Raw genomic sequence first — 26,158 nt, forward strand, 5'->3', positions numbered from 1 at the left:
ATCTACACCTGTCGTATAAATTGAAAGTGGCGTAGATGGTTTTTAGATAGGGGTTGGAAGCCAGGAGGGACTGGTATATGCCGGAGTTGAATATTGGGGTTCGGACAACACGTTGTATATTACGCTAGCCGTCATTCCTTTGAATATACATCGCTTTCAAGTAAGAATATCGAAGACCTCAGAGTCCTGCTTCAATGCACTTTATATGTTTACATCGTCCAGGACACTACTTGTAATGCAATCATATCTACTAGTCGTGACGCGCCATTCAAGCTAGCACTTGAGAAACGCCATGCTATGCTAAACACCTATGCTAAAATATAATAGAATCAAAAGGGAAATGTGGGGGGGTATAACGCCTTCTAGGTAACCACCGTAGCACTTTTCCTCTGCATACCATGTCGAGTGAAATGTAGACCAAAATGCGCAGCTTGTCGTCATGTTTCGTCCGTCTAAATCAGCTTCCTTGTACGCTATAATGCGTATGTCTTACCCGCGGAATAAGGAGAGACAAAACCCCGTCTGTTCGCTCCTCTACTCCGTAATCGTAACCAGCTTCTGCACCTGCTCGACGCCCTGAAGAGCCTTGCTTCCCATACTGACAAGATCTTCCTTTTGGTCCGCGCCGTCCAGGCTCCGGAGTGAAATCTCGACTCTTTCCTTCTCTAGCTCCAGCTCTAGCTTGGCCTTGTCCTGACCCGTCACCACGCCCTTGAGTACCACCTCCAACTCCGCAAGTCTGACCGGTTTGATTAAGAACAGATTAACGCCGCTTGAGTTTGCCTCTTGCTGGATGTCTGCGTCTGCTACACCGGTTAATGCGATGATCGTCACCTTTGGAAGACCGTTCCTGATTTCGTGGGCGCGAATCTGGCGTGTCGCTTCGAGGCCGTCCATTACGGGCATTTGGATGTCCATGAGAATGACATCAATACTGTCAACGGTATCCGTCAACGAGGCAGACGGATGAACAGCTTTGTAGTGATCGAGGGCTTCGAGGCCGTTCGGCGCGAGGACGTGTTGATGCCCTAGCTTGTCGATAAAGGTACGCAAGAGACGCAGATTGATCGGGTTGTCATCAACGCAGAGGCAATTCAAGGATCGGCTGGGCTTCGAGTATATTGACTTTTTGATGGGGCTTGAGCCGACGGGTCGTATTTCAGGAGCACTACTCACTGAGGTGAGATGCGGCCGCAAAGCCTCCGGAATGTGCGTAAACATGTCGGTGCGATGAGCAGGGAGTGTGTTATCCTGGAGATCAAGTTCCGACATGGAGACAGTAGTGTCAGTCTCGGTGCTCTGCTCTAATAGTCGGTTTGCGTGACGATCAAGGCAGGAATTCAGAGCCTTTGTCATCTTGTGTGGTCCAACGGGCTGGCCAATACACTCGAATATGATGCCGGGAACAGTAATGGCGGTTGTTGATTGAGCGGATGCCGCGCCCTGACAGACAACGATGACAGGGGCTGCAGAAATCATTCCAGGGTCCTGGCTGTGCTGGGCGCGCAGTTTCTTCGCCCACGCTTCGGTAGCAATGACGATGTCTGGCTCTGTTCCATCAGTGCATTTTTCCATGCCAAACCATTCGGTGCAAAGGCTATCGATGGCCTTCAAGGAGAGCTTGGAGGCGGTTTTGTTCTTGAGGCTCTCCACGAAGTGTTCCTCCTCTTCATCAAAGCCGGCAAAGCGTATCTTCATATCCTTTGTAAGCTTGCTAACTTCGAGTAAATGCTTCTCTTTGTCTTGCTCGGGGATGGCACAGAATGAGGGAGACATCGAGGACTCCTTGAGTGGACAGTTGACCGTGAACTTGGTGCCCCGTCCTTTCACACTTCGTACTTCAACCTCGCCTCCCAGAGATTCGACAATCTGCTTGACGATGCTGAGACCGAGGCCTGTACCCTGACTTAGAGGGTTTTCTTGGGCAAACGAGTGGAAGAGCCTATTATTAACGTAGTCCTCTGACATGCCAATACCAGAGTCAGTCACTGTAAACCGAAATTCGCAACAGTCATCAGCAGCGGCAGGCGGCTTCCGCTTCACCTCGAGCTTAACTTTGACATAACCGCTAGGCGTATACTTCAAAGCGTTTCCGAACAGGTTCATGATAACTCGTCGCCAGGCACCGGGCTGGGTCCTGAAGATGTAATTGTCGCTACGATTGATATCCAGTATAACCGAGATTGGAGGTTTGTCCGATTTCGAAGCATACAACTCGTAGGTCTGAGCGGACGTTTTTGCGTACGTGTATCCGGCGAATACACTTTCGACTACATCTTCCGTCAATACACTCATGTCCACATCATTGATCAGAGTCATGATGTCGTTTGTATGAGCCTGACTGGGACTGATCATGTGTTTCGCGCTTTGTGTACGCTTCTTCTGGCGCTTTGAAGCTCCACGAGTAAGATTGTTGATCTTGGCGAAGTCCAGAACCTAAGCGTATTAGTACACCGTACAGACACATCAAGTCCACATTATGCGCGACAACTTACGTGATTGATCGTTTCCAATAAGGTCTTGCCGCACGTCTCTATAGTTGCTACGTGTGAGGTTTGCTGGTTGTCGATAGCTGAATCCTTTAGGAGGTCGGTCATGCCCAAGATACCGTGAAGGGGAGAACGCAATTCATGACTGATGGATGAGATGAAATCGGCCTTTGCTGCGTCCGCTAATTTTGTATCCAAACGAGCAACTTCCGCCATGACCGAGTTGCTGAAGGCAGCCAAGTAGCTCAATTCTTGCTCACTGGTGAAAACGCGCATGGGATCTGAGCTCCAAATAATTGCGCTGGCAAACCAGCGATCACGATGCGGGTCCCACAGCGGATACAGCACGAGGCTTCGTGCCTTCGGAAAGACGCTTCTGAGGTAAGCCTCGTCATCCATACTTCGCATGGAATCTGACTTCCGAGACGCGGTGAACGGAAATCCATCAGAAGTCTCCAGCTCCCCGCCACCCGAAGGGGAGCTAATAGGCGGAGCGGTGGCATCGTCATCGAGGTTGAATATATGGCCGTGTGGGTACAATCTGAGAAGGTGCCGTAAAACACTTTCAGACATCGAGGTCTCGGTGTTGGGCAGAGGCCTTGAATCGCGAATGGTCTTGCTAAGAGATGCGCCAAGAAGCACACAAGGCTTATCCGGTTCTGGTAGTTGTTCCGAAAAGAAGTCATCATCAACGAGTCCGCCAAATGTACTGATCTTAGCATCGAAGAAAGCCACGCCTTCTGCTTCTGTTGCATCAACGATCATATTTGCTGCTCGAGTGAAGGCGGCTCTAACTTCAGGGGCTATTCTATCCGTCTCACCGCCCGTTACGGACGACGAGGATATTGTAAGATAGGTCTGTGGACGCTGACTGTCTGGCAGAGCGTTGGACGCTGATGTTGGTGCTGTGCTCGTAGGTTGAACGTTGGAAGTCGATGTAGGGGTTGAAGTCATTACGCTAGGAGTGCTTAATTCGGCACTATCGTGTCGATTCAGCACAAATGGCTCAGATGTTGGTGGCTGTTCAGACGTGGAATCCCATGGATCCTGCCACCAGTTCTCCAGGCCACTCTTCCCCTCAGCAAATGATCCCAGGCTCTTCACCATGATTTTTCCTCTGCGCTGATCCTCGGTAGCCCTCGTCATCTCAAGGTGACGCATCACCGTGCTGGCCATGTCCTTGAGGAAGTCCAGCTCATGAGCAGTGATACCATCTCGCGGTTTCTCGTCCAAGACACAGTAAGTGCCAATGCTATGCCCGCTTGGGCTCCGTATTGGTACACCAGCATAAAAACGAGAATAGGGTGCCCCTACCACGAAAGGGTAATTCTTGAACCGGTCGTCCTTTGTCAAGTCGTTGACGACAAGCGAAGGAATATCGGCATTTCTGTCGAGGGGCATATCAGTGTAACGCGAGACCAGGTTAACCGTGTAATAGCAGATGCTCTGCTGCTTCGGAAAGATGGTACTGCCCCAGCACAGGCAATCGTCATGGAACTCTGGCTCTCCAGTGTACAACGAAAGCGACCTCGTGGCCTCGGCGAGGATGTAGCAGTCCCGCCGGTCGAAAAAGGATATGAGACACCTTCGCGCGTTCAAACGAAGCGCTCCCAATTGCGCGAAGGCTGTCAAGGCCTTGTCCTCGGACGGTCGTGGACCATAGTCTACGGACGGCGGAGGGGTACCCGGTGGTGTTCGTGCTTCGGGGACTGGCGGCGGGGACGGCTGGCGACTTAAAAGTCCATCAGACTTTGAGTGTTGAGGGTAGTACCTGCGAAGTAGTGTTAAGCCATGTCCTGGAAGCCATGTAGCTATGCGATGAGGAGACGCGGGGGGCTACCAACAGATAGAACTCTCTTTCCTTCAAAACCAGATCTTGCTGCATCTTCTTCCTGCTAGATTTGCCAGCATGGAGGCGTGCGGCCGGTATATCGTGGGGATCGGCCATGGCGATTGATTAGGGACGGTTGCGTGGCGGCGGCGGAGAGAAGTAAGGACCATGCCCTCAACGCAAGCCACTATTGTATGCGGCCAGAATCGTAATTGCAAATTGGGTAGACCTAGTCGAGAGCAGCAGCCGAAGCGGGTAGGCAATGATCGAATCACGGCCTCGCAGGCGGTTAACGTTGGCTAGCAGCCTGTGGGTTGGTTGGAAGAGTTCGACGCAGCGTATCAGAGCTTGTCCCAACGTCGTCAGCCAGCCGGACAAGTCGAAAAGACTAGTCGATGGCTGGAAGCCTTGCAAAGCTACCGGAGTGGCGATGCGAACCAGAAGGCGGAGTCCTCCGGCAGCGCAGAATCTCAGGCTGGTGCAGCCCCCCTACATCAAACCCACCGGGGCCTATGCAGATTTATGTGCAGCTGCTCGCACACACCACAGTAGGGGCAGGGAGGGAGTAAGTGCAGGTAGTTTGTGGGTCTAGATCGACCCTAGGATCTTACTTGGCAAGCCGCTCTGAGAGCCGTGACAATCTCACGTGCCCCGCCATTGTGCCGATAGCCGCCGATACACTGCAGACAGCAGACCAAGCAGAGCAGAGCCTCATCGCGACCTGAGATACTCTTTTCTGTCGTGGTCAATTTACGCCCTCAAGCAGTACTCTCGCTGCGAGGCTTTTCAAGAGTCCCCCACTTTCGTCTCTAAACTTGGGGTACCGCCCGCCCTGAATCAAGCCAACCACGCATCCATATCTCAATTAGCACATCGTCAATCATGTCCAGACGTTTAGTCACCCTGGCGACTTGCACGCTCTCGCAGTGGGCTCGTATGTATCCTGATTTATACGAGTCTGGAAAATATGCTAACCCGCTCAGTCGATTTCGAGGGTAACAGAGATCGCATTGTCGAGTGAGTCATCTCAAATATGCATACGCCCTGATATCGGACATATTGCTAACTTACCTAGGAGCATCAGAATAGCGAAAGAGAAGGGGGCCACGCTGAGAACAGGTCCTGAGCTGGTCTGACACCCCATAGCTATATTTGTACCACCACGAGCCCTAACTTGATCAGGAAATCACTGGATATGGATGTCTCGACCACTTTCTGGAAATGGACGTGTATACCCACTGTAAGGCCCAGAACAAAGTTGTTATGTGACAGACGTTGACTTTATATCGCACTTCAGCGCTGGAAATGCTGCACTCCATCCTCAGCAACGAAGCGACCCATGACATCCTACTCGACATCGGCCTTCCCATCATGTTCAAGGGCCTCAGATTGAATTGCCGTGTTCTTTCTCTCAATGGCCGCATCATTCTTATCAGGTACATGATTTGCAAAATTAGAGTAGGGCTTGCATTAACCACCGTAGGCCTAAGATGTGGCTCGCTCAAGATGGCAACTGGTACGTATCCTGTATTTCCAATCGTGCATCTCATCCCGATGCCGCATTCAAGAAACAATCCCTATCAAGAGCTTCGCTAACTTACGTGCAGTACGTGTGCCTTACACTCTGATTTCTAACCCTTCTGACTACTCATTGAGATCGCGAAATGCGCTACTTCACCCCGTGGCAGACCGACGAGATTGACGACTACCGTTTGCCCGAGCTCTTCCATAAGTTGCAAGGAGCGGAGACGTGCCCAATCGGCAATGCCATCGTGTCAACAAAAGACAGTCAGTAAAACCAATTGAATTGTATGGGCCACAGTCGCTGACTCCGTATCTCCGCCCCAGGCAGCATTGGCTTGGAAACATGTCAAGAACTATTTGAGCCTCTGGCTCCTCACAATCTGTTGACCCTGAACGGAGCAGAGATCATAACAAACAGTTCTGGTACGTATTTTAGAATCGAACCGTCTTTCATTCGCAGATAATCTTTTTGGTTTGCTATTGTGCCTGTTTTGATTCAAAGATCGGACTCTTTAACTTGTTCAACTTGCTGACTTCAGTACAGGCTCTCATCACAGCTTGCGCAAGCTTGACGTAAGAATATTCTTCTGTACAAATTTGGTGTCTTCAGATGCAAAATTCGGGAACTTATGGCCATTATGGCTTGAGACGTGACATTCGAAATATACCTTTTCCTCCTTTGAAACAACGCTGATTTGTTCCTCAGGTTCGTTTGGGTCTCCTTCAACAGGCCACAAAGGTCTGTGGTGGTATCTACCTCTACTCGTAAGTGCATTCAAATTTGGTAGTGGAACGGTCTTCATATCAAAGTTTTACAAACGAAAACATACTTCAAGAATTCATGTTGGCCTCATCAGGAAGTGGTTACTAACCTTTATCCAGGAACCAACAAGGATGTAAGCTCATTCAATATCCACATATTGTATAGTATGGAGACGCCATATACTAGTGTAGAGCGGAATGTACCACACCTCATTTTTTCTATACTGACACATATAGGCGATGGTGATCGTCTCTACTATGACGGCTCTTCCATGATTCGTAAGTTCATCTTCATTCCTATCTAACTTTATGTCTTCTAAGCTAACTATGTTTACTCAAGTTTGTAACGGACAGATTCTGGGACAGGGTACTCAGTGAGTCAAGTCGCCACTATCATTATGGAAGAGACCCAGGCTGACGTTTATTTTTCAATTCAGGTTCTCACTGAACGATATCGAAGTCATCGTCAGCACAGTTGACCTGGAAGAGGTCCGCGCCTACAGATCTACTCCATCCAGAGGACTCCAAGCCATTTCTGCACCTCGAATTAAATACATCCACGTCGACTTCAATCTATCTACCACCGGCGATGATCTAGATTTGGATGTCATGCCCACACCGTGTAAGGGTCACAACTGGATGTTTCCAGGATAACTGCTGATTCATCACTTCCAAATGTAGCCCGCCCGCTTAGGATACATAGCCCCGAGGAAGAGATCGCATTATCTCCAGTAGGTTTTAATCATCCTTTATTTTTCTCAGGAGTTCCACTAATTTCGTAGGCTTGTTGGATGTGGTCGTTCCTCCGCCGCTCGAAACAAGCTGGTTTTCTGTGAGTTTACCACGAAGAAATGCGTATGAGATGTGAACTAATTTGTGTCTCCACTTCTAGCCTTCCACTCTCTGGTGGTGAGTATTTGCTCAAATTGCGATTTTTTGAGATTACTGACTCTCAAAAGGGCTTGATTCCGCAAGCACGGCTACTTTGGTCTACAGTATGTGTAGAATAGTCATGTCTGCCCTGGAAGAAGGGAACGAGCAAGTCATCGCCGATGTCAGGAGGATTGCTGGGCCTTACCACGGAGACCAATGGCTGCCCAAGGATGCGCGAGAGTTGTGCGGATCGCTACTTAGCACCGTGTACCTTGGGATGGCAGTAAGCACCCATGAACAACCGAAAGTGGCAATATACTGACACAGCACCTCCAGAAACAGTCATCGAGCGAGACTCGTAGCCGTGCTCAGCGTTTAGCTGACAGCATTGGATCCCGCCATCTTTCGATGGACATTGACAACGTGTTCCTCGCGCAGAAAGAACTTCTAACGCAAGCGACAGGATTCGAGGCAAACTTCAAGTACGCCGATCACAGAATTCCTCCTCTAGCTCAGCTAACATTTACCAGGGTTCACGGAGGCACGCAGGCGGAGAATCTGAGTCTACAGTATGCTAAAATCCCGAAAACATGCTTCAATCGTTCACGTAGTAACCTTCGCAGAAACATTCAGGCTCGGAGTCGCATGGTTACCAGCTACTACTTCGCGCAGATGCTTCCTACCGTGCAGCAACGACGAGGTGGCGGCTCGCTGCTCGTCCTAGCCTCTGGAAACGTTGACGAATGTTTACGCGGATACCTCACCAAATATGACTGCTCGAGTGCTGTAAGTTTCCTGACACGATTTCGTTCCCGAGTCGACTGCTGACTAGTTTCGAAAATTAGGATCTCAATCCGTAAGACACAACCCAATTGGATCATAGTCTAAGCATGTGTTGAACATTAATCTAGGATTGGGTCTATATCTAAGACTGACCTCAAGCGCTTCCTCGCCTACGCGCAAACAGAGTTTTCGCTTCCTATACTGGAGTAAGCAATGTAGGCTGTGACGGACTGAGCTCGTTACTAATCTCACACAGGGAGTTCCTCGAGGCAACCCCGACCGCGGAGCTCGAACCCTTGACAGAGTGCGTTATACAACCTTATTTGATTATAGAACTTCTTGTTAACGTAGGACCCCACCTATAGGGACTATGCGCAAAGTGATGAAGCAGAGTCAGTATTTCCTCAAACGAATGACTTGAATTTGACTAATGTAGAGTTCAACAGTATGGGCATGAGTAAGCATTCAGTAGAACTACTTTCAGTGCATTCAACTGACAAACAATCCAACAGCATACGTAGAACTGTCCGAGTAAGTGCAGTCGATTGTCAAACACAGGAATTATTCGCTAACTTCGCACTTTACCCTAGATTTGGACGTCTGCGAAAAGAGTACAAGCTAGGTAAGATTCATTGCGACGACAATAAAAGGGTACCACTGATGACAATAGGTCCTGTATGTCACCCCAATCGAAATGCATGTCCGATCTCTGCTCGCTTGAGAGCCTTGCTCGAACGTGCATCGAGTACCCAAACACCTTTTGAAAAATTCTGACACGTTCTCTTAATAGTTCGGGATGTGGCAGCGCTTGGTGCATGAGTGGCGGGACAAGTGCACGCCTCGCGAAACTGCGGCCAAAGTCAAGCACTTTTTCCACTGCTACGTAAGTCAAACAACACCGCTTCCTTTCGGTAGCATTGTTGCTAGAATAGACCCCCACGCTAACACTCTTGATATAGGCTATCAACCGTCACAAGATGACTACAATGACTCCCGTTGAGTTTACCCCTGCTTTATCCGTCGCGGTAACCTAAGCTAACTATATGATTCCAGGCACTCCACATGGAAGACTACTGTAAAGCCCATTGTTTATCCGCCCCGCTACCTCTAGTTTACTAACACGAAAGCCAGCTCCCGACGACAACCGATACGATCTGCGCCCCTTCGTGTACCCCAGCTTTTACGGAAGCTGGAGCTACAAGAAGATCGATGAGGCAGTTGAGAAGATGGAGAAGAAGCGCGAGGAGAGTTTGGCTGCGCAGGCGAAGAAGGCTGGGAATTGAGCATGGGTATGGAACTGATTGAGTGGTGGGTGGAGGAAGGCCTCTCTCAAAGGCAATCTCAGCTCAAGCTCGAAATGCGTGGTGGCCGTGGACATGATGCTCTCTCGGAAGGTAGCTCATCTTGAATATCTTCTGTCTGCACTGTGAGTAACCACCGCGAGAGAAATAGATAGATGAATTATATGCCCACATTGAGATTGTGCAATGATTTAAATTGGTTGTGCCACTCGGCTAATATCTAAGTGAATCAAACTACTAGACAAGCTGTAAGTAGATAATACAAACATCAATCCAGCACATGCTGTTAATATGAGATTTCCTTGACTCCTTGACTTTGCATGAAAAGACCAACACTGCATCACCTGAGCACAATGTCCTTCTTCACAGGACTCTGCTGCTTCCAGACATCTTCGTGTATCCTTGCAATCGCCACCCTTTCAGCATGCTCTCCAACCCATTTGATCAGCATGACGTTGAGCATCTTCCAGGGCCCAGCCTCAAACAGCTCATCGTCAAAGTCAGCCACCTCTTCGTCCCATACGAAATGGTCCCCATCCCAGATTGGTGTTCCTGACGGATGCATGGTAGGTACAACGGGCTTCCTAGTCTGCGTGCCTGGCTCGCGGCGTAGATTCCGTGATAGCAGCACAAACTCAAAAGGCCCGGTAGGTGATGATTCTGAAATGGAAGATTCAAAGTCCATGATGACGCCGCAGTGCTGCTGCTTGTCGTTTAGGAGCTGCGAACAGGGAATCTCTTTTCCCTGGTATTGCAATGGCTCGGCTGTGAAACCTGCTGCCGGGATCGTCGTTGTCGTGAAACTTAGAGTGTTTGACTCGATGCTAGAATCAGAGCCCCGTGGGGCGTGGAAGTAGGGTGGATACTTGATCCGGAGTGAGTTTTTCTCTCTTCGGACGGTGTAAGGTGACGCCTCAGGGCCCACGTGCAGGTTTACGATCTCTGAGCGAAACCACTCTCCGTCACTTATTGGAGCCGTGTAGACGTCTGGGCAACTTGTTGGGTCGAAGGGGAAGTTGACAGGCCCTTCGTACGCCGCCCAGCTCCATGTTGGCTCATTTGCATTTTTACGTGACAATTTGCCTGCCGGACACCAGAGTAGCGAGAAGTCGAATGCTGCTTCCGGTAGGCCGTGAAGAAACTGGCCGCCACAATTCTTAGTGAGGGCTTTCGTTGCCTTGGAAAATTCCTGGGATGGACACGCCTGTTCCGCCAAGTTCCTGGTTGTGACAAATCGATTGTACTTTCGGAACCCGTAGAACCAGTTATCTATTTCGTTGAACTCCATGTCTTGCGACTGGTTGCTTGCTATGCTTGCGTTCGATGGCGAGCGTAGTCTTTTCACCATATCTTGGATAGAGGCTCGACGGCCAGGTTTGCTTGAGCGTGCTGAGCGGGAGTCGTCGCTGTTGCTGGATACTGAGGCTGACCGTGGCGAAAGAAGCCCGTTCGATGTTGTGGGTCTTACATCTTCTCCTTGTGTTGGCTGCTTTTGCCGTGATTTGGAGCGGCGCATCCAGGATGGCGTCAATCTATCCATAGGAGGTGGTGGTTCGGTAGACATGACGAGAAGCAGCGACATGGAGATAGATGGTGAAGTAGCCGGATAGCTCAAAGCTTTATAGTTCCTTGAGTGACGATGACCGTTATGACAGGTACAGAATGGAGAAGAGCTGTCGAAAACGATGACAAGGCGTCCAGGAGTCAGCAGCGGATAGCTCGTTACCTGGTGTTTCCTTGGTGACAGGTGCAGAATGTAGAAGGGTCTTCAAGGTGATGATAAGGCCTTGAGGACTCACAGATGCGGCCACGCCTTTTGTTTTCCAACACGCCTTTGACAATTTGCCGCCGTGAAGACTGCGCCCCTTTCGCTATGTCTCCATCATGGTCAGGAGGTGGTGACGACCGTCGGGCACCAAGCGCAAAGACAATGGAGGCGGTCTTGTGGCTGTGCAGCAAGGTCTGGACACCCGGTGGAGCCGAGCCTATGCCGTCCACGCTGAAACTGCACGCGACTCTGCCCTCCAGATGGGTGGAGTCGGCATGTTGCGTTAGCGGTTATAGCTTTCAATGGGCAGGGTATATCTAGGTTTATGGTCACTAGATGTGTAGCTAGCCATTCTCGACTCACATTGCGGTAGAAGCTGAGTCAGTGTGATGCAGCAAAAGCAGTGACTACCACGAAATGCTACGATAAGTCATCGTCAGTGTTGGACATGAACCAGGCTCTAGGAAAGCTACACTCAGAAGTTTAAACAGCCAGAAATATTGGCATCGCTTGTTATCGAAATGTCTATATATCTACAATGTTACGAGACGCTATACAGCATCGAGCTAGGATTTTTGACAAGACTTGCGGGAATAGATAACTGAATGCAAATTCCTCTTGCTGTATCTGGTAGTACTGTACCAGCTTCAGTCTATTCTACGAGTACGTGTCCATTGTTGTGGTCAAGTTTCGCAAATTATAATGCGTAATGCCATCATCGTGCGGCTTGTCATACTTGACCCGCCACAGTGGCGGTGCAATGTGGCGTAGCGGGGTATCTCCTCGCTGGCAGGCTCCAATCGTGACGCGTTTGATCCGCAGCTTCATAAATTCAGCTTCCGAGCTCCAACGGCCGAGGCGTCCATTTGTATTTCCTACGCGAGCCTACCGTCATCATGTCTGGCTACGAAGGTGAGTCTACGCGAAACCCAAGGTGGTGGTCAGAATAGTCAGGACTGCAATTAACCTAGAGCAGTCGAACACAACATCTCCGCCGCGGACGACAAGCAGCAACAACCTCCCCGTCGACCAGACCTCTCTACCTTCTTTTCGCAGCTCGAGCTCGTGGACACATCAGACCCGCAGGCGCACACAAATGCTCATGCACTCCCTCAACCCGAACATATGGCAGCGGCATTTCGCTTGCTGGCCAATGCCTTCGAGATGATGCGCGGACGGCCTGCGGACGAGAGCAGTGGAGAAAACGATTTGCTTGCAGACATGATCGAAGTACTACGGCAGAATGCAGACGACCCGCCAAGCGAGCTGAAAGGCGTACCGGATACCTTCTTGGACGAACTGGAGAGGGTGCCGAAGAAGGCCTTGAAGGCTGCAGATACATGCCCAATCTGTGTGAATCCTTTCCTCGAGGGTGAGTTGTCAATCTGGTGTGAGTGGAGCTTGGCTAACCCGGGACGCGCATCAGACAAGTATCCGCTCGTAGTTCAACTACCCTGTCACAAGGAGCATCGCTTCGATTTGGACTGCATACGACCCTGGCTTAAACTGAACTCAACATGCCCTCTCGATCGCAAGGAGCTTCTGGCGAAGAAGCAGCCACCGCCTATAGAAGACGACGACGATGGGGAGTACGACGAAATGTACGCTTGAGTCTTCCCTGACCCACAGTTACATGATTATGGAGTTTGGATTATACCAGTGCATTGTAGCATGCGCATTTGCATTGAGTAGATGCGTATAAAAAGCATCTGTCGCATATGACTACGGCGGCCGAATGGTTGTCCCGTCGTCTCTCGAAAGCGGAATAATGGCATCTTTTGGCGACCAGACCACTTGGCGGATCAATGGATCGTCCGATCAACCTTCTTTCCTTCGATTTCACGTGTCCGTCATTTACGTTTTTAAACCTCGTGCCCGCTAATCAGCTTCTGACTTCGTTGCAGCAGTGCCAAAAACAGCAGGAGCTTTACGCTTCCATGCATCACTGCGTGAAGCAGGGCAAAGGCAAGCTCGTCAGACCTAATGACAGAGCCGGATGAACCAGTGACCGTTTAAGGCCTCTCCAATATAGCTACCGCACCGGATCGCCGTACTGGGTCGCGTTATGATTGTTACCCTCAAATCGCTGGCCCAGTGATGATGCGCGAACCTAATCATCTGCGTCTATCCTTCACCCATCAACCCTTTCTATTCGCTTCGTGGGCACGCCGCACCATGTGCTACTTGGACGAGTCCTGTAACAGGTTGGACAAAATGACATAACTTCATCTTCCGCACTGAGCTCTTTGGGTTCGTTCTAGTCACGCTCAACCACTGCATTTGTTACATGCAGAGACCCAAGCGATTGCCACCTTCGCCGATTTCATGCCGACGCGTTTGCGAAGGCTTTGGGATAATCTAGTTGCAAAGCCGGACTTCCGACTGTAATTGTCATACATCTTGACATCAGCAGCGATTATGGAATTACACAAGTGCGTCGCTTTGTGCTTACAAAAATGCACCCCTTCGGCCCCGAAAGCTTCGCAATCACCTCGTTGGAACAGTGTGTGAAACGTTCGAGTATCACCACCTCTGGTTTGTCATGCCTTTCGATATTGGGCAAGGGCCGAGGAGAGAGTAGAGATGAAACGGAAGGGTTCCGGAGTCGATCCGATGCGACTAGTGACGCCGGTGAGGATGGTTTTGAAGGTCATCTTGGTAATTCAAGTATTTGTCGATGCGCGCGCGCGTTCTTCGCCCCGTTGCGCATTGCCGTGACAGTTGTACTCGTGCGAGCCGGAGATAGCGCGCTAGTCGCCTGACAGATTACATGTACTCTCCGAGCTCCAGCCGGAGCATTGTTAGCTCCCTGCCGACTCTCCATCAGCAACACTCAAGTTAACGAGCGAGTGAGAAATTCTACATTGGTCCTAAGGGGCCGACCACGTTTGGAAACTATTCCCGCGGCGAAACTTGCAATTATAATGAGCGGCATCTTTATTTGCATTGTAGATCTAACCCGGGCCTTGCCAAGTCTACTCTTGTATGACTTGCTAGGGTTGCGTAGCGCTCAGGGATAAAGCCCGCATGGCAAACAGCGGACGAATCTTAGGCCGAAAGCTGAACGGGTTACTTCGCACATCAGCAATCTCGCCTTCACAACACCCTCACCCCACTATATGTACAGAATGGCTGCTGCTATACATTATGCCTTGATCGACAACAAGGACAGAGAGTCGTGATAGAAAACATTCTTAAATTGTGCCGTCACCTAGCACGGTATGATGGAGTCCAAAAATATGGCAAGCCAGGACGGAAACAACAAGAGACCATCGAAAGGTCTACGCCGGGCTTGCTGGGAGTGTAAGAGTGAATCTTGAACCCACTACCGCCATGCTAAGATTTCCCATAGGCAAAAGACCAAAGATCCAAGGGAATTCAAGCCCGACGGACATGAGTTCTCATCCCAGCTTGAATAGCTCCGGGCCGGATCGGGTAGATCAAAACAGTACCTGCTCAATACATATTGGTGAGAGGTTGTCCAAGCTTGAGCAACTCTTTGACCGATTCGTGTGTCGCAAGAGCTCTACCATGGGCGCATCATCAGAGGCTCCACCAAGTCCAACACTTGTTAGCTCTAGCGATACGGAGTCCAAATTTGGCCTGCCCGAGTTTTCGAGTGATGCACAAAGCATGTCGTCAATAGGCAACGGAATCGTAAGTAGTTGTCGCTCGTTCATCCACCGCACCCGTACTTACTGAGATAGCTGGGGGCCCAAACATGGACTTCTGCACCTTCCATCCGCACGCTCGTCTCACAGCCCGAGAGCGGACAGTCTTCGGGGAATGACCAACTTCATCGATCTTTGACTGCTCTGTTGCCCTTGCAGCATGATGCAGACATCATTTTCGAGTCCTCCAACGGCTGGATGATTCTTGGGAACACCTACAGCGCGGCCAAAGAGATTTGCGTCAACAGAGACCAACAGTCGTACGCTTTGGATATGCAGGCTGTCGCGCGAGAACGATCCATCATCGTCGCCCGCACACTCCTCCATTTAGCCATATGTATCAACTCGCTTCCACCGGAGTTTGATGAGGCTCGGTTGTCCAGCATGTGGAACCTCGAAGCCACAATGCAGAACTATGTCGCCACGGTGACATCTCTGGTCACTTCTTCGGACGAACAGATGCTAACCCTCCATGGACTTGAGACACTTTTGCTTCTCGCCCTTTACCACGTGAACAGCGCGTCACTTCGCCAGTCCTGGCTTATCATCCGACGAGGCATGAACCTGGCTCACCTCATGGGTTTCCAGCGCATCATCACACAACCAGATACCGAACCGCCAATTCCCGCCGTTTCTGATGCCAAGAGAATCTGGCGCACCTTTGTGGACATGGATAGATACTTGGGTTTGCATCTACGCCTCCCATTTGCGGCAGATGACTACCCGCTCGCCGACAACGCTGAGCTGCACCTTATCCATCGCTCGAGGACTAATGCCATATCGCGGCAGGTAGCGGAACTTGACCGCGAAGTTTCACCACAGGCCTATGCGGCGGCCCTCACCATGGACGAGAAACTGGAGTCAATCATGAGAGAGATGCCGAAAGACTTTTGGGAGGTGCCCAACATTCCATCGACAGCCCGATCACCAGAGTCATTCGCTTCACTGGATCGACTGATGGTACAGATGTGGCACTTTGAGATGAAGATCTTCATACACTTGCCCTATCTTCTCAGGGCATCGCAAGAAAGCCGTTACGAGTTCTCAAAGGTGACGGCTCTGCAGGCCAGTCGCAACGTTCTGATGAGGTGGTTCGCTCTTCGGAACGCATACATTACACAAGCTTGCTGTCGCTTTGCTGAGATTGGTGTGTTCATCGCTGCTATTACTCTGACGCTGGACATTGTCATCGAACTGGGTACAAAGGAAAAGAGCGAGGTGCAAAAGAGCAAGGGGACCGACTTCGCCATGATCTGCCGCCTCATAGGCGAGATGGAGAAGTTGGCCAAAGCAAGTCCCCGGGAAAAGATTGCGGCCAGGACTGCTGTGGTTCTGAAGAAGATATTGTCGTCACTTGACCCGAGCAAGCAACCCGCTGGCAAGGCACGGCTATGCATTCCCTACTTTGGCACGGTCGAGCTCGAGTTCAAAAAGCCGCCGAGGAGGCCAGCGTTCGACATCGACTCGGATATATGCAAGATGATGAATGCAACGGGTACTGGGCAGCACCTCCCGGTGTTCTCGTTCATCAGCAATGCACTTTGGCCACCTGTGGCTGGGGGCTCTGCCGACGAGTTTGATTGGGACATTGTACTGTTTGACGGGCTTGAAGATCGGGATACGGAGGGCAACTGGATGTTCTGATGGCGCTGTGAATACCCTCGTGCCTTGAGGCTGGTAGAAAGGAAGGCGCTTGTACTGGGGCACGGTGAACGCTAGCGTGCATATGCGACGCGTTAGCAGCGCAGGATCTCCTTTTTTTCTCTTCCTTTTTTGGGCAAGTGTAGCATAGCGGCAAGGCATGGATACGTGGAGTTTGGCGCTTTGGAAGTTGGGCTTGTAATGTTTTTTTGCGTGTTTAGTTTCCGTTTTGTGTCTTGTAGAAGAAGCACTTGATATCCCGGTTACGTGGCGAAGGAGGTGTGGTCAACTACTGTATATTGTTCGCTATTGCGCGTAAACAGCAGACGAGTTCTTGGATGATATTAATAATAAGAATACAATGAATCCAGAAAAAACGCGTCGTCGAGCATAGAAGTGATGATGTGCAGACGCCTGATAGGCTGGTGGATGGGTGCATTCCAACCGGCCGAATGCGTGTCTCGGTCGCGCAATCTCACCTTGGCATGCGCTGGACGACTGGTAGACTGCAAGCAAAACGATAAGCAGCACACTGTGAGCAGCAGGTCAAGGTGAAGGTGAAGGTGGCTTTGCCTGGCAATTATTGTATACCTAGATGGATGTGAGGCACGCCCCCTACATCTATCTAGTCTATTCGCCATCGACGTCCTCTCCCGTCCTCCCTGGCCCGTGAACCACCCTGGGCCTGCCTGACCACCGCTCAACGCCTCCTAGGCACACGACCACATTCGCTTCTGCGACACTGTCCTACGCCCCTGATCCCCACCGCGGCGCAAGCAGACGCCCTTGGTCTCCTCTGCATGTCTCTTTTGTATGTTGCTGTGCTGCCTCGTTCACCAGGACTGCCTCGTTAGGACCGGCGTTTGCTTGCCACGTCCAGCAAGCATGAGCACGCAACAGCAGAGCCAGACAGACCACCTCTTGTGGGACACCGACCGCCTCGACCGCACCGGAACAGCCACTGCTACTACCGCCACCGATGCCATAGCAGGAGGCGCTGCTGGCAAGCAGCATGCCACCCTCGCCCTCTTCGAGTCCGTCATAACCTCGTACCCGCCCGTCCTCGAATCCCTCCTCGCCCAGATCTCCACCCCCGCCCTCCTCCAGCTCTACCACACGTCACCCTACTTGCGCGACTTTCTACGCAACTATCCGCTCGCATGGAAGACGCTCTCCTTCCGGCTGCCCCAGCCCGCTGTCACCAACGTGGGCTCACCGGGCAACGAGACGCCCGATAACAGGGAGCGCCAATCCAAGGCATACTCGTTCGACGCCCTCTTGAAGCAGATCATAGCGCCAAATGGAACTCGCCTGACCAGTCTGGATCTCTGCAACACCGCTGTGACCGGCATAGCCCTTGTGGGGAGCGTGCTCGCACCGCGCATCGATACCCTCCAGCATCTGTCCGTACGGGGCTGCAAGAACGTCTCCATCAAATACCACATTGTGCCGTTTCTCGAGCCCTATACCCTAAAGGACGCGCCATGGATGCAGAGGGACCTCGCTCTCAAGAGCCTCTACACGTATCGCTGTCGACATCACCGCCGACGACCCTACCTTCCGTCTTCGCTCATACGGCGAGATTCCGACTCCGACCCCACTCACCAGCTCATCGAGATCTGTCACCAGCTGGGAATATGGACGGATACGGCATGGTGCCCAAGTCCGGGAGGCAGGTGTTATCGAAGAAAGGACTACCATGCTGGAAGAGCAGGTCCGCAGAGCATGGAGGTCTGGGTACCCTTCGACCGGTTATGGAGATCAAGCAATCGCATAGGACCCATGGAAGGCACACGGAAACTAGGCCCCCACGATGGCAGACTGTGGGAGATTTCCGAGACTGGAGAAGACGGCGAGCCGCTTGGTGCCGAGAATGGAGAATACGCTGGAGAGGGCAAGCATGTCCCAGCCCATCTCAGGACAAGTCACACAACCTTCATAGACGAAGTCAAGTGTGCGCAGTGCAACGATGTCATTTTGGAGCGCTGCGAGTCTTGCAGTGTCCGCATGCACTGTATGGGATGCCGGAAGACGCTGTGTGCGAGCTGTGCATTCAATCGCCCAATACCGAGGAAACGAGTCAAGACACGGCATTTCGCAAATCTAGCATTCGGAAACAGCACCACACTGGGCAGTACACTTGGACAGGCGGCTGGGTCAGCTTCGTCATTGGAGGACCGGAGTCGACAAGAAACAGTGGAGCGGAATCGCTTCTGGTGGGCCCCAGGGTCAACACGATCACCCAATCTCATGAACGAGACTGCCCATGACGACGACTCATCCGACTCAGAAGACGGTGGGAATTTCAACAACGGCATGCCTGTACCACCAGCAAATCGAGAGCCACCAAGATTGAACATGCATTGGTGTTGCCTGGAACCCATCTTCTCTGGTGGCGGTGGTATAGCGGTGTTAGGCAACGGGTTAGGCGGCAGAGGTGCGGATAAGATACGAGCAGCGCCTCTACCACGAACGAAGCACTTCGAGGACCCTGACTTCTCCAATCAGCTTCGACCAGTTGATTATATTCGGGAACTGAAGACTAACGGCCTTTATGAATACGTTCTTGGCGAAGACGTCGATATGCTGTCGTACCTAAAGCAAGATACCCTTGACTTACAACAGCAGACATGTCCGCGAGGGTTATGTCAGGACTGCCATCGGAGTTTTAGATGGAAGGTAACTTGCCGAGCTTGCAAGAACCCGATTTGCAAAGAACATGACTTCAGAGCGTTGAAGGTTCGCAAATGTGGATACCGAGATATGCATACTGAGCGAGAACATGTTCGGTCACACAATGAGCCTCCTCAGCGTCTAGTCATTCCAGACTTCAATCCTAACAGGACGAGTACACCAGACCCGGAGCGAACACCTACCGCATCATCACACAACGATCTTTACTCAACTGCTGATAATGAATCTGAATCTTCCGAGACACCCATGTCACAGTCACAGATTCTTGTCGCCCCAGCTACTCTTGCGTCCGTTGAGATGTCCGCGACCACATCATTCAACTCTACCTCAACCTCAACCTCTGATCCATTCTCGCTAGCCGCCTCCCTATCCTTCGTCCCCGTCAGCTCATCTCGGCCTCGTTCATTCAGCGTGTCCGGTGTCCGCAGTCGCAATTCGGGTTCCTGGCCAAACTCGCCTCGTGCACCGCCAACTTCAATAACGAACCCTCCCCCGCTGCCGTGTAACCCACGGCATCCTGTTCAATGGGAGGGTTGCGGAGCGTATTTCTGCCAGTATCCGCGCCCGGGGGGAGACAACAGGCCGCAGTGCCCCGGAATACTTAAGGAGTGCTCCGAGTGTGCTGTACTGGTTTGTGATGTAAGTGCTCTGATTTCCTATGATGAAGTTAGAGTTGAGATACTAATATGGCAATTAGCAATGCGCCGCATTGAACCCAGCATGCACATGCACTTTCTGCACGGTAAACTACCACTGTCCCACATGCGCCCGAAAATCCAACGTACGCGCAAAGTGCCGCCTCGAAACTGAGACAAAGGCAAAGAAAGAAGCAGAGCTCCGTGCCCTGGCCAAGCTTGAAAAGGATAGAGAAGAGCGAGGACAGGCAGATGAGTTGGCCGGGGCGATGCATGAATTCTTTGCCGGGGTGTACGAAGATGATATAGCGCCCGAAAATGAGCTACCGGCCGACACGCGTGCGTCGTCTGTTAGCGAACCACCGATTCCTGGTCCGGATTCGATCACCGTGACGACTGAATTTGGGGTAATGGAGGAGCCGGCAAACGTAACAGCTGTCAGCGCGGCTGGCCCATCGCCTTTGCATCACGTTAGCATCCATTTGGACGATGAAGAGAACAACGTGGAGATGACGGAAGATTTACACGAGGATCTGCAGACATTACAACAGAACCTAGCGCACATGCAGCTTCCGGCGCACACGTTTGAGATGATGATACCCTTGATAACGGAAGCGGAGTTGCATGTGGGGCATGTGCAGGACGGGGACGATGTCAATGACACTGGAGAAGAGGCGGATATGGATATGGACGACTTCGACACGGATGCCGAGAGTGCTTTTATTGAGGAGTTCATGGATGCAGAAGGACAAGCGGATGGAGGGGTGCTCACGCCAACCATGACACATACCGCGTAATATACTTTTGACGAGACGATGGAAAACAAGCATTTTGACGTTTTCACGACTAATAGACTGACTGCTGCAATGTACGATGGCAGGTTTGCAAGGGCGGGACGGGCGCATTGAAAGAAGCTTCAACATATATGTTTTCTCGCATAATTTTCCTGGTAGCATCTTTTATTGTTTTATTTAGCGTAGGGTTCAATCCAGGTCTAGACTGACAAGTATGGGAGGGGGGGATCACAATGCCAAATGGCAGATGGCGGGTGGGGGGAATACATAGCAATGATATCCAGGGAATGGGGTTGGCTCGGTGGATTAACATGTTCTCGAATTTATACTTTGCACTTTCTGGTGATAATTGGCTTCATAACTCGGGATCCTACATGGCTGTTCGTGTTGATGTGGTTGAATACTAACATGGACCTGTGAAGATGTGGTTCGGCTGCATGCTTGTGTATCGTAGGCTCTTGTTGAAATACATGTTGCTTTGTTATTTGTTATATAAACTTCGTCCTCCCTTCTTACTTCTTCCAAAGGTTGAAAAACTATTCATGACTAGACAGCTTACAGCTCGCTATGTCCACCTAACGATGAAGCATTTGGCTGTATTAGCATGTTAGCCAAGTAAAACTGGTAATGGATTTTGTATCACACTCACCTCAGTGACCGGCTCTGCAACCTTCCACTGCAATAACTCCTCACCCACTTTTTGCAACGACGCTCCGCTGACTGCCAAGTCAACAATGGCATCCGTGTGTGCCTGTGGAATGCCATAGTTGATATGGAACCAGTGCCCGTCAATGTTCGCCATATCAGGCTGGCGACATGGCTGAGTGGTGCCACTCGGAGTAGCTTCAGTCGCTCTCGTACTGCTCGTGGCCTCACTTCCTAAGGGATCCACAGACTTAAAGATCCACTGGGCACCGCGAAGCCTTTCATTGTTTACGTCATCGCACGAGAAACATCCCTGTGGCTGTTGTGGATCAACACCAACCCGCGATGCACAACTGGTACCACAGCCCGCTTGCCCTCCTGTAAAGGCGACGAGGAGAGTACTATGGCTGTGGGCATAGTCCGTGAATTTGACATACCAGTCGATCAAACCGTGGTTGTTGTTGCAGCAGATCTGTGCGGGGATGTTATTGCATCGTAGGGTGGGTTGGCTGCAGTCTGCGTTTTGCGAGAAGGAAATGCCGACGGCATGAGCTGTGGAGTGAAAAAGAGTGAGGCTGATAGCCGGAGCGATAATGGCCTGGAAGAAATGCATAAGGGTGAGATTGCCGTCTGATGCGACTGATATCTTTTCCGACAAGACTGGCAGCACCTCGCCTTATACCTGTTCTACACTTGAGTGACGAAGGTCTGCTTCGTCGTTAGCTGAGATATGTGGCTACCTACAATGCAAGCGAACTGGGCGGGGCAGCAGTAGAACCGCACCCTCAGCTTCCAAGACGGGTGGAAAGATGCACACAAAGGGTGTGATGCGAGTACACAGCTCTGTGTTAACCAAGCCACAAGCCCAGCTGAGGACTATGCGGCTGCCAAATGCGGCACGACGAGTCTAAATACGGTTAGCGTTACATCTAATACGTAGATAAAGTTTTCGGCTGTTCAGGTCAGCATCGCTTTCACCGCAGCAGACGGACTACCACAGGAACATGAAAATTTGAGAACCAAGTCTATTGCATCCCCACTGCAGCTATGCGCAGCACTGTATTCAACTTGCAAGCAGTACATTATGGCTTTGCCATGGTACGGCTGGACGCCAACTTCCGCCGAGCGTAGTAGCTACGCGAGCCGTCTCTTGACCTACCCATTGAAGTACCGAGATCATGATCTTGGAAAGCACACTTAAAACAAGTCGAGAAGTGTACTCGTCATCAACAAGAGAAGTCTAAAGCTGAAGCAGAAGTGTGGAGCTGAAGAGGGTCGCCTACAGTGTCTTCTGCATTATCTCCCAGGATGCATGCAGCTCGAGCAGCTCTAGCCTAAGAGGATTTCCAAAGCGCCTACATACTAGTTGAGCTATTACTGGCTCTGTGGAGGTACTCTGAGTGCGGAGAGATGTTTGCGATTACATTGAATCTTCCAAGGATAGGCTGCATTAGAGCCGTCGCAGCTCAAGCCTCACCGCGCTAGCGAGCAACGTTGATCAGAACCGTGCAGATACGACTATGGTCACATTCACATGCAGGGCGCATTCTAGACTTATCCTACGCAGTCGGGACGGTGCGCAGCCCGCAGCCGTCGAATGTGGCGGCAGACCCCCTGGCAAGGTACCTAGAAAGGAGTGCCACACTCTGGAAGCGCTCTCTCGCCGCCGACCCCAAGTTTATATGGTTATACTTCAAGCATTTCTGCTAGTCGCCTGGCAGATTTGAAAGAATGAACAGTCAATGATGGATGGTTTTTTTGTGTGGATGTAATCTTACCCAAGTAACGTGAATCATGCTGCTCCACCGCGCCCCCACTCAGCAACGATGACTCTACCTAGGTAGGCTTGACCACTATACATGCATCTGTATTGGTTTTACTCCGCTTTACTCAATTGGACTAGAGTCGGACAGTCTCCGCATGTGTGCTGAAGGCCCAGCTGCGATGAAGACGCCACCGCCATCTTCATTGTTGTTCTATTGACTGCTGCCTCGAAAGCATAGAGTGGAAGCACGCATGCGTCGAGTATGGCTTGCATGAACTAGAAGATGTACAGACTTCTCAGCTAGCTCTAGCCCGCCACTTTGTATGTCACGTTGTTTTCGCGTAGCACTAATGCTCCATCACTTCTTTTTTGAGCAGTAGAGCTGTCTGCCAAAATGTATAAAGCCCGAAGCAAAGTCGTCTCAGTAGAACATACAGAAGCCATTACATTCAGTGTTTCCCCCCAGTCTTATCTACCCTCTACTTGTTCAGTCATATCGATCAATTCGAAGACAAAACTGCCCATCATGTCCGACAACATCACCATCATCATCAAAAACAAGTCCGACCAAGTCGAGCAATTCATGATCTTCAACGACAAGCCCGCCTACTCCAAGGAAGTCGGCGAAGCCTGGACCAATGTCTGGGGCACCTCGCCCGGCATCGGCGCCCAGCACGGCAGCGGTCGATTCGGCATCCAAGAGACATTCTATGCTGTCTGTGGCATGGAACCCAAGGCCCTTGCCAAGGACCTGGTCGTGTCGACGTCCGACTATGAAGACGTCAAGCTCGGCGTTGGCGAACAGAAGGGAACCGATTGCTTGTTGGAGATTGTGGACGGGGGCGCCGTGTTCAACCAGAGCAAGGTGGGCACCTTGGACAAGAACGGATCCTTTGGTATCAGGACGGATAAATATGATCTGACAAAGTACAGTAGGTCCCCACTTTGTACATTGGAGCAACCGTCTGATGAATCTACTAACAAGATACCAATAGAAAATGCTTTCTGTGGCTTGGGCATGAAATCTCCGGTACCCAACATTGAAGATGTGGTTCCCGTCTCGGTGTGGCAGGCGAAGCCAAACCAGGCTTACCAGATCACGCCAAAGAGGATCTACTACATCTCGACTGGTGACTACAAGGCAGGCCGCATTGTCAACGTTGCCGAGTTTGGAAAGGTTTGCACTATTGACTTTACCGGGCGAAAAGAGACTATTGCGACCGTCATCTACAACAATGATCTTGACTACGAGAAGGTTGAGTATTCTTTCGATTCTTGAAGAGTGCTGCATTTTATCAAAGTGTGGAGGGCCAAGGCTAGGAACATATGTTCGGTCCTTTCTGTCTCTTTTGTACTTTGGATCGACAGCACTCAGACATTTGACGAGGAATGGCATTGTAATCTATTGTCTATCAATTGAGAAAGTTGTTCCTAGTGAACTCTATAGATCTAATGGAGTGGCCCATACTTCTCTTTCAGATGTAGCGTGAACGATGGTTGCTGAAATGTCGAGCAGAGTTGTTGGGTCATATCGGGGTTGCCGAGCATAGGGTAGTTGTGGTATTAGTCATGTGTAAATTTCTATCACGATATTCAACTTCGTGTACAGGGTGTGGAATAAACTTTTTCATTGTTCTTCGGCGGATGTGCCGAAGAATTGTCTAAGCTAACCAGAGCATGTGGCTCGGCCTTCCCTCATTCCTCAATCGAGAAGTGGGCGAGACCAACCTTCGTGATCTTCATGGTATCGTTCAAAGCTAACCGTTCCTCCACCCAGTGAACCAAGGGAGAGCTTAGTTCATCTGCCTGACGAGCTGGTTGATGAACTCCTCGCGGTTACCAAGGTCACCACCCTCGATGAAATGCTTGAACTTCCTGGTGCGGAAGCCACCGGTGGGAGAGGACAGCTTGAAGGGCCAGAGGAAGTTAGAGGCCTGCTTGAAGTTGGGGCCGACGGTGTAGATCTCGTGGATGAGGTCCTCGACGGAGGAGATGCCGAACTTCTCGAGGCTGCCCTCGATGATGTCGTTGGTGGTGATGGGAATGCGCTGCTTGTTGACCTTGGCATATCCGCGCTTGTAGATGAGCTCACGGACGGTCTTCAAGTTGGGGTATCCGTAGGCGACGAAGGGCTCGACGATCTTCAGCATCTCGAGGGTAGCCTTGGTGAGCCTGATGAAGATACCGTTGTTGATCTGGAGGAGACGGAGAAGCTGGAGGGTCTTGCGCTTCTTGGGGTCAATCTTGTTGATACTGGCATCGGATTAGTACAAGCTGATGTGGAGGTGAGAACTTTGACATACCCCTTGATACGGACAACGAAGACGAGCCTGTTCTCGGCAGGGACGAAGAGGGAGTTGTCCTTCTTGGCGGCGCGCTTTGCCTCGATGACATCGCGCTGGGCCTTGACGTACTCCTGGTTGTACTTCTCGGCGCGCTTGAAGAGCGTCTCGCGCTTCTGCTTGTTGGCCTAAGAGAGTCTTAGCCAACTGTGATGCTCCTATCCGCTTTCGCAGGTTCTGGGAGGCTGTTCATCGTACCTCACGCTTCTTCTTCAGATCGGCCGCTTGCGAGTCGGTCGTCTTCTGGTGAGCCTTCTGCTTCTTGAGCACCGACTCGGGGACGGCGATGTCGTTGTGGGTGGGGACGCTGCACACGCGGCAATCAGTAAAGGGTCAATTGCGAGCATTGCTGTGTCTTGACTTACGATGAGCGGGCCATTTTTGCTGGTGGTTAGTCGGGCTGTCGATTTTCAGAAAGCTGAAGTCAGAAACTTTGGTAGGCGAGAGCGAAATCCGTTGTGTGTGCTGAGTAACGATGGCGCTAGTACCGATATGGATAAACCCCAAAATCTGCAGCCAATTGCCCAGGACCCCACTCCCCTCCCGAGCTTATTGATTGACATTTTCTTGGAGCTCTCAACTTGCGACAGCTGCTGCGCTTCAGTAGCGAATAAAGTACCACCTTCACAATCCCCATACA

At 51.1% G+C, this 26,158-nt stretch overlaps 9 protein-coding genes across 9 annotated transcripts; 5 read left to right on the forward strand and 4 right to left on the reverse strand.

Annotated features, from left to right (window-relative positions):
* Nucleotides 1-240: 240 nt before the first annotated feature.
* On the reverse strand, nucleotides 241-4,576 carry K460DRAFT_104416 (uncharacterized protein). Its single transcript, XM_040926515.1, has 3 exons — nucleotides 4,334-4,576; nucleotides 2,496-4,260; nucleotides 241-2,436 (listed from the first exon to the last, which is right to left on the reverse strand). Exons 1-3 carry the CDS (start codon nucleotides 4,435-4,437, stop codon nucleotides 535-537), a joined length of 3,771 nt encoding a protein of 1,256 aa, XP_040787730.1. The 5' UTR covers nucleotides 4,438-4,576; the 3' UTR covers nucleotides 241-534.
* Nucleotides 4,577-5,017: 441 nt separating this feature from the next.
* On the forward strand, nucleotides 5,018-9,750 carry K460DRAFT_366052 (glutamine-dependent NAD(+) synthetase-like protein). Its single transcript, XM_040933291.1, has 33 exons — nucleotides 5,018-5,254; nucleotides 5,304-5,337; nucleotides 5,396-5,450; nucleotides 5,503-5,560; nucleotides 5,618-5,756; nucleotides 5,804-5,835; nucleotides 5,977-6,108; nucleotides 6,169-6,267; nucleotides 6,389-6,417; nucleotides 6,551-6,609; nucleotides 6,727-6,740; nucleotides 6,844-6,885; nucleotides 6,947-6,980; nucleotides 7,044-7,228; nucleotides 7,288-7,337; nucleotides 7,389-7,438; nucleotides 7,499-7,515; nucleotides 7,566-7,762; nucleotides 7,816-7,961; nucleotides 8,010-8,048; nucleotides 8,103-8,265; nucleotides 8,325-8,335; nucleotides 8,391-8,468; nucleotides 8,519-8,566; nucleotides 8,628-8,654; nucleotides 8,709-8,719; nucleotides 8,775-8,793; nucleotides 8,853-8,884; nucleotides 8,933-8,937; nucleotides 9,053-9,145; nucleotides 9,222-9,257; nucleotides 9,316-9,337; nucleotides 9,394-9,750. Exons 1-33 carry the CDS (start codon nucleotides 5,203-5,205, stop codon nucleotides 9,543-9,545), a joined length of 2,160 nt encoding a protein of 719 aa, XP_040787731.1. The 5' UTR covers nucleotides 5,018-5,202; the 3' UTR covers nucleotides 9,546-9,750.
* Nucleotides 9,434-11,477, reverse strand: K460DRAFT_366056 (uncharacterized protein). Its single transcript, XM_040933292.1, has one exon. It carries the CDS (start codon nucleotides 11,143-11,145, stop codon nucleotides 9,904-9,906), a length of 1,242 nt encoding a protein of 413 aa, XP_040787732.1. The 5' UTR covers nucleotides 11,146-11,477; the 3' UTR covers nucleotides 9,434-9,903.
* Nucleotides 11,478-12,227: 750 nt separating this feature from the next.
* On the forward strand, nucleotides 12,228-12,942 carry K460DRAFT_405439 (uncharacterized protein; the record flags this gene model as incomplete). Its single annotated transcript, XM_040936849.1, has 3 exons — nucleotides 12,228-12,243; nucleotides 12,308-12,703; nucleotides 12,758-12,942. 3 exons carry the CDS (start codon nucleotides 12,228-12,230, stop codon nucleotides 12,940-12,942), a joined length of 597 nt encoding a protein of 198 aa, XP_040787733.1.
* A 1,613-nt stretch (nucleotides 12,943-14,555) lies between these two features.
* Nucleotides 14,556-17,024, forward strand: K460DRAFT_311282 (uncharacterized protein; the record flags this gene model as incomplete). The annotated part of the gene is made up of 3 exons (XM_040930181.1): nucleotides 14,556-14,640; nucleotides 14,684-14,988; nucleotides 15,039-17,024. 3 exons carry the CDS (start codon nucleotides 14,556-14,558, stop codon nucleotides 16,644-16,646), a joined length of 1,998 nt encoding a protein of 665 aa, XP_040787734.1. The 3' UTR covers nucleotides 16,647-17,024.
* A 419-nt stretch (nucleotides 17,025-17,443) lies between these two features.
* On the forward strand, nucleotides 17,444-20,769 carry K460DRAFT_376650 (uncharacterized protein; the record flags this gene model as incomplete). The annotated part of the gene is made up of 4 exons (XM_040934900.1): nucleotides 17,444-17,492; nucleotides 17,632-19,976; nucleotides 20,035-20,264; nucleotides 20,328-20,769. The coding sequence occupies 4 exons, from the start codon at nucleotides 17,444-17,446 to the stop codon at nucleotides 20,767-20,769; spliced, it is 3,066 nt and encodes a 1,021-aa protein (XP_040787735.1).
* Nucleotides 20,770-21,321: 552 nt separating this feature from the next.
* K460DRAFT_355021 (uncharacterized protein) lies at nucleotides 21,322-22,024 on the reverse strand (the record flags this gene model as incomplete). Its single annotated transcript, XM_040931843.1, has 2 exons — nucleotides 21,322-21,360; nucleotides 21,416-22,024. The coding sequence occupies 2 exons, from the start codon at nucleotides 22,022-22,024 to the stop codon at nucleotides 21,322-21,324; spliced, it is 648 nt and encodes a 215-aa protein (XP_040787736.1).
* A 1,492-nt stretch (nucleotides 22,025-23,516) lies between these two features.
* Nucleotides 23,517-24,639, forward strand: K460DRAFT_366062 (uncharacterized protein). The gene is made up of 2 exons (XM_040933293.1): nucleotides 23,517-24,108; nucleotides 24,172-24,639. The coding sequence occupies exons 1-2, from the start codon at nucleotides 23,571-23,573 to the stop codon at nucleotides 24,453-24,455; spliced, it is 822 nt and encodes a 273-aa protein (XP_040787737.1). The 5' UTR covers nucleotides 23,517-23,570; the 3' UTR covers nucleotides 24,456-24,639.
* Nucleotides 24,640-24,969: 330 nt separating this feature from the next.
* Nucleotides 24,970-25,897, reverse strand: K460DRAFT_355023 (60s ribosomal protein-like protein l7; the record flags this gene model as incomplete). The annotated part of the gene is made up of 4 exons (XM_040931844.1): nucleotides 24,970-25,429; nucleotides 25,480-25,646; nucleotides 25,717-25,825; nucleotides 25,884-25,897. 4 exons carry the CDS (start codon nucleotides 25,895-25,897, stop codon nucleotides 24,970-24,972), a joined length of 750 nt encoding a protein of 249 aa, XP_040787738.1.
* Between the last annotated feature and the right edge of the window lie 261 nt (nucleotides 25,898-26,158).

The sequence above is a fragment of the Cucurbitaria berberidis genome (assembly GCF_010015615.1).
Source record: "Cucurbitaria berberidis CBS 394.84 unplaced genomic scaffold K460scaffold_3, whole genome shotgun sequence".
NCBI classification, from domain to species: domain Eukaryota; kingdom Fungi; phylum Ascomycota; class Dothideomycetes; order Pleosporales; family Cucurbitariaceae; genus Cucurbitaria; species Cucurbitaria berberidis.

Coding starts and splice junctions, on each gene's coding strand:
- K460DRAFT_104416 (XM_040926515.1), bottom strand. CDS start 4,437: ATGGCCGATCCCCACGATATACCGGCCGCACGCCTCCATGCTGGCAAA. Junction 4,261..4,333: donor AAGGAAAGAGAGTTCTATCT/GTTGGTAGCCCC, acceptor ACTACTTCGCAG/GTACTACCCTCAACACTCAA. Junction 2,437..2,495: donor TATTGGAAACGATCAATCAC/GTAAGTTGTCGC, acceptor TAATACGCTTAG/GTTCTGGACTTCGCCAAGAT.
- K460DRAFT_366052 (XM_040933291.1), top strand. CDS start 5,203: ATGTCCAGACGTTTAGTCACCCTGGCGACTTGCACGCTCTCGCAGTGG. Junction 8,049..8,102: donor GCGGAGAATCTGAGTCTACA/GTATGCTAAAAT, acceptor TAACCTTCGCAG/AAACATTCAGGCTCGGAGTC. Junction 9,258..9,315: donor AGATGACTACAATGACTCCC/GTTGAGTTTACC, acceptor ATATGATTCCAG/GCACTCCACATGGAAGACTA.
- K460DRAFT_366056 (XM_040933292.1), bottom strand. CDS start 11,145: ATGTCGCTGCTTCTCGTCATGTCTACCGAACCACCACCTCCTATGGAT.
- K460DRAFT_366062 (XM_040933293.1), top strand. CDS start 23,571: ATGTATAAAGCCCGAAGCAAAGTCGTCTCAGTAGAACATACAGAAGCC. Junction 24,109..24,171: donor ATATGATCTGACAAAGTACA/GTAGGTCCCCAC, acceptor AGATACCAATAG/AAAATGCTTTCTGTGGCTTG.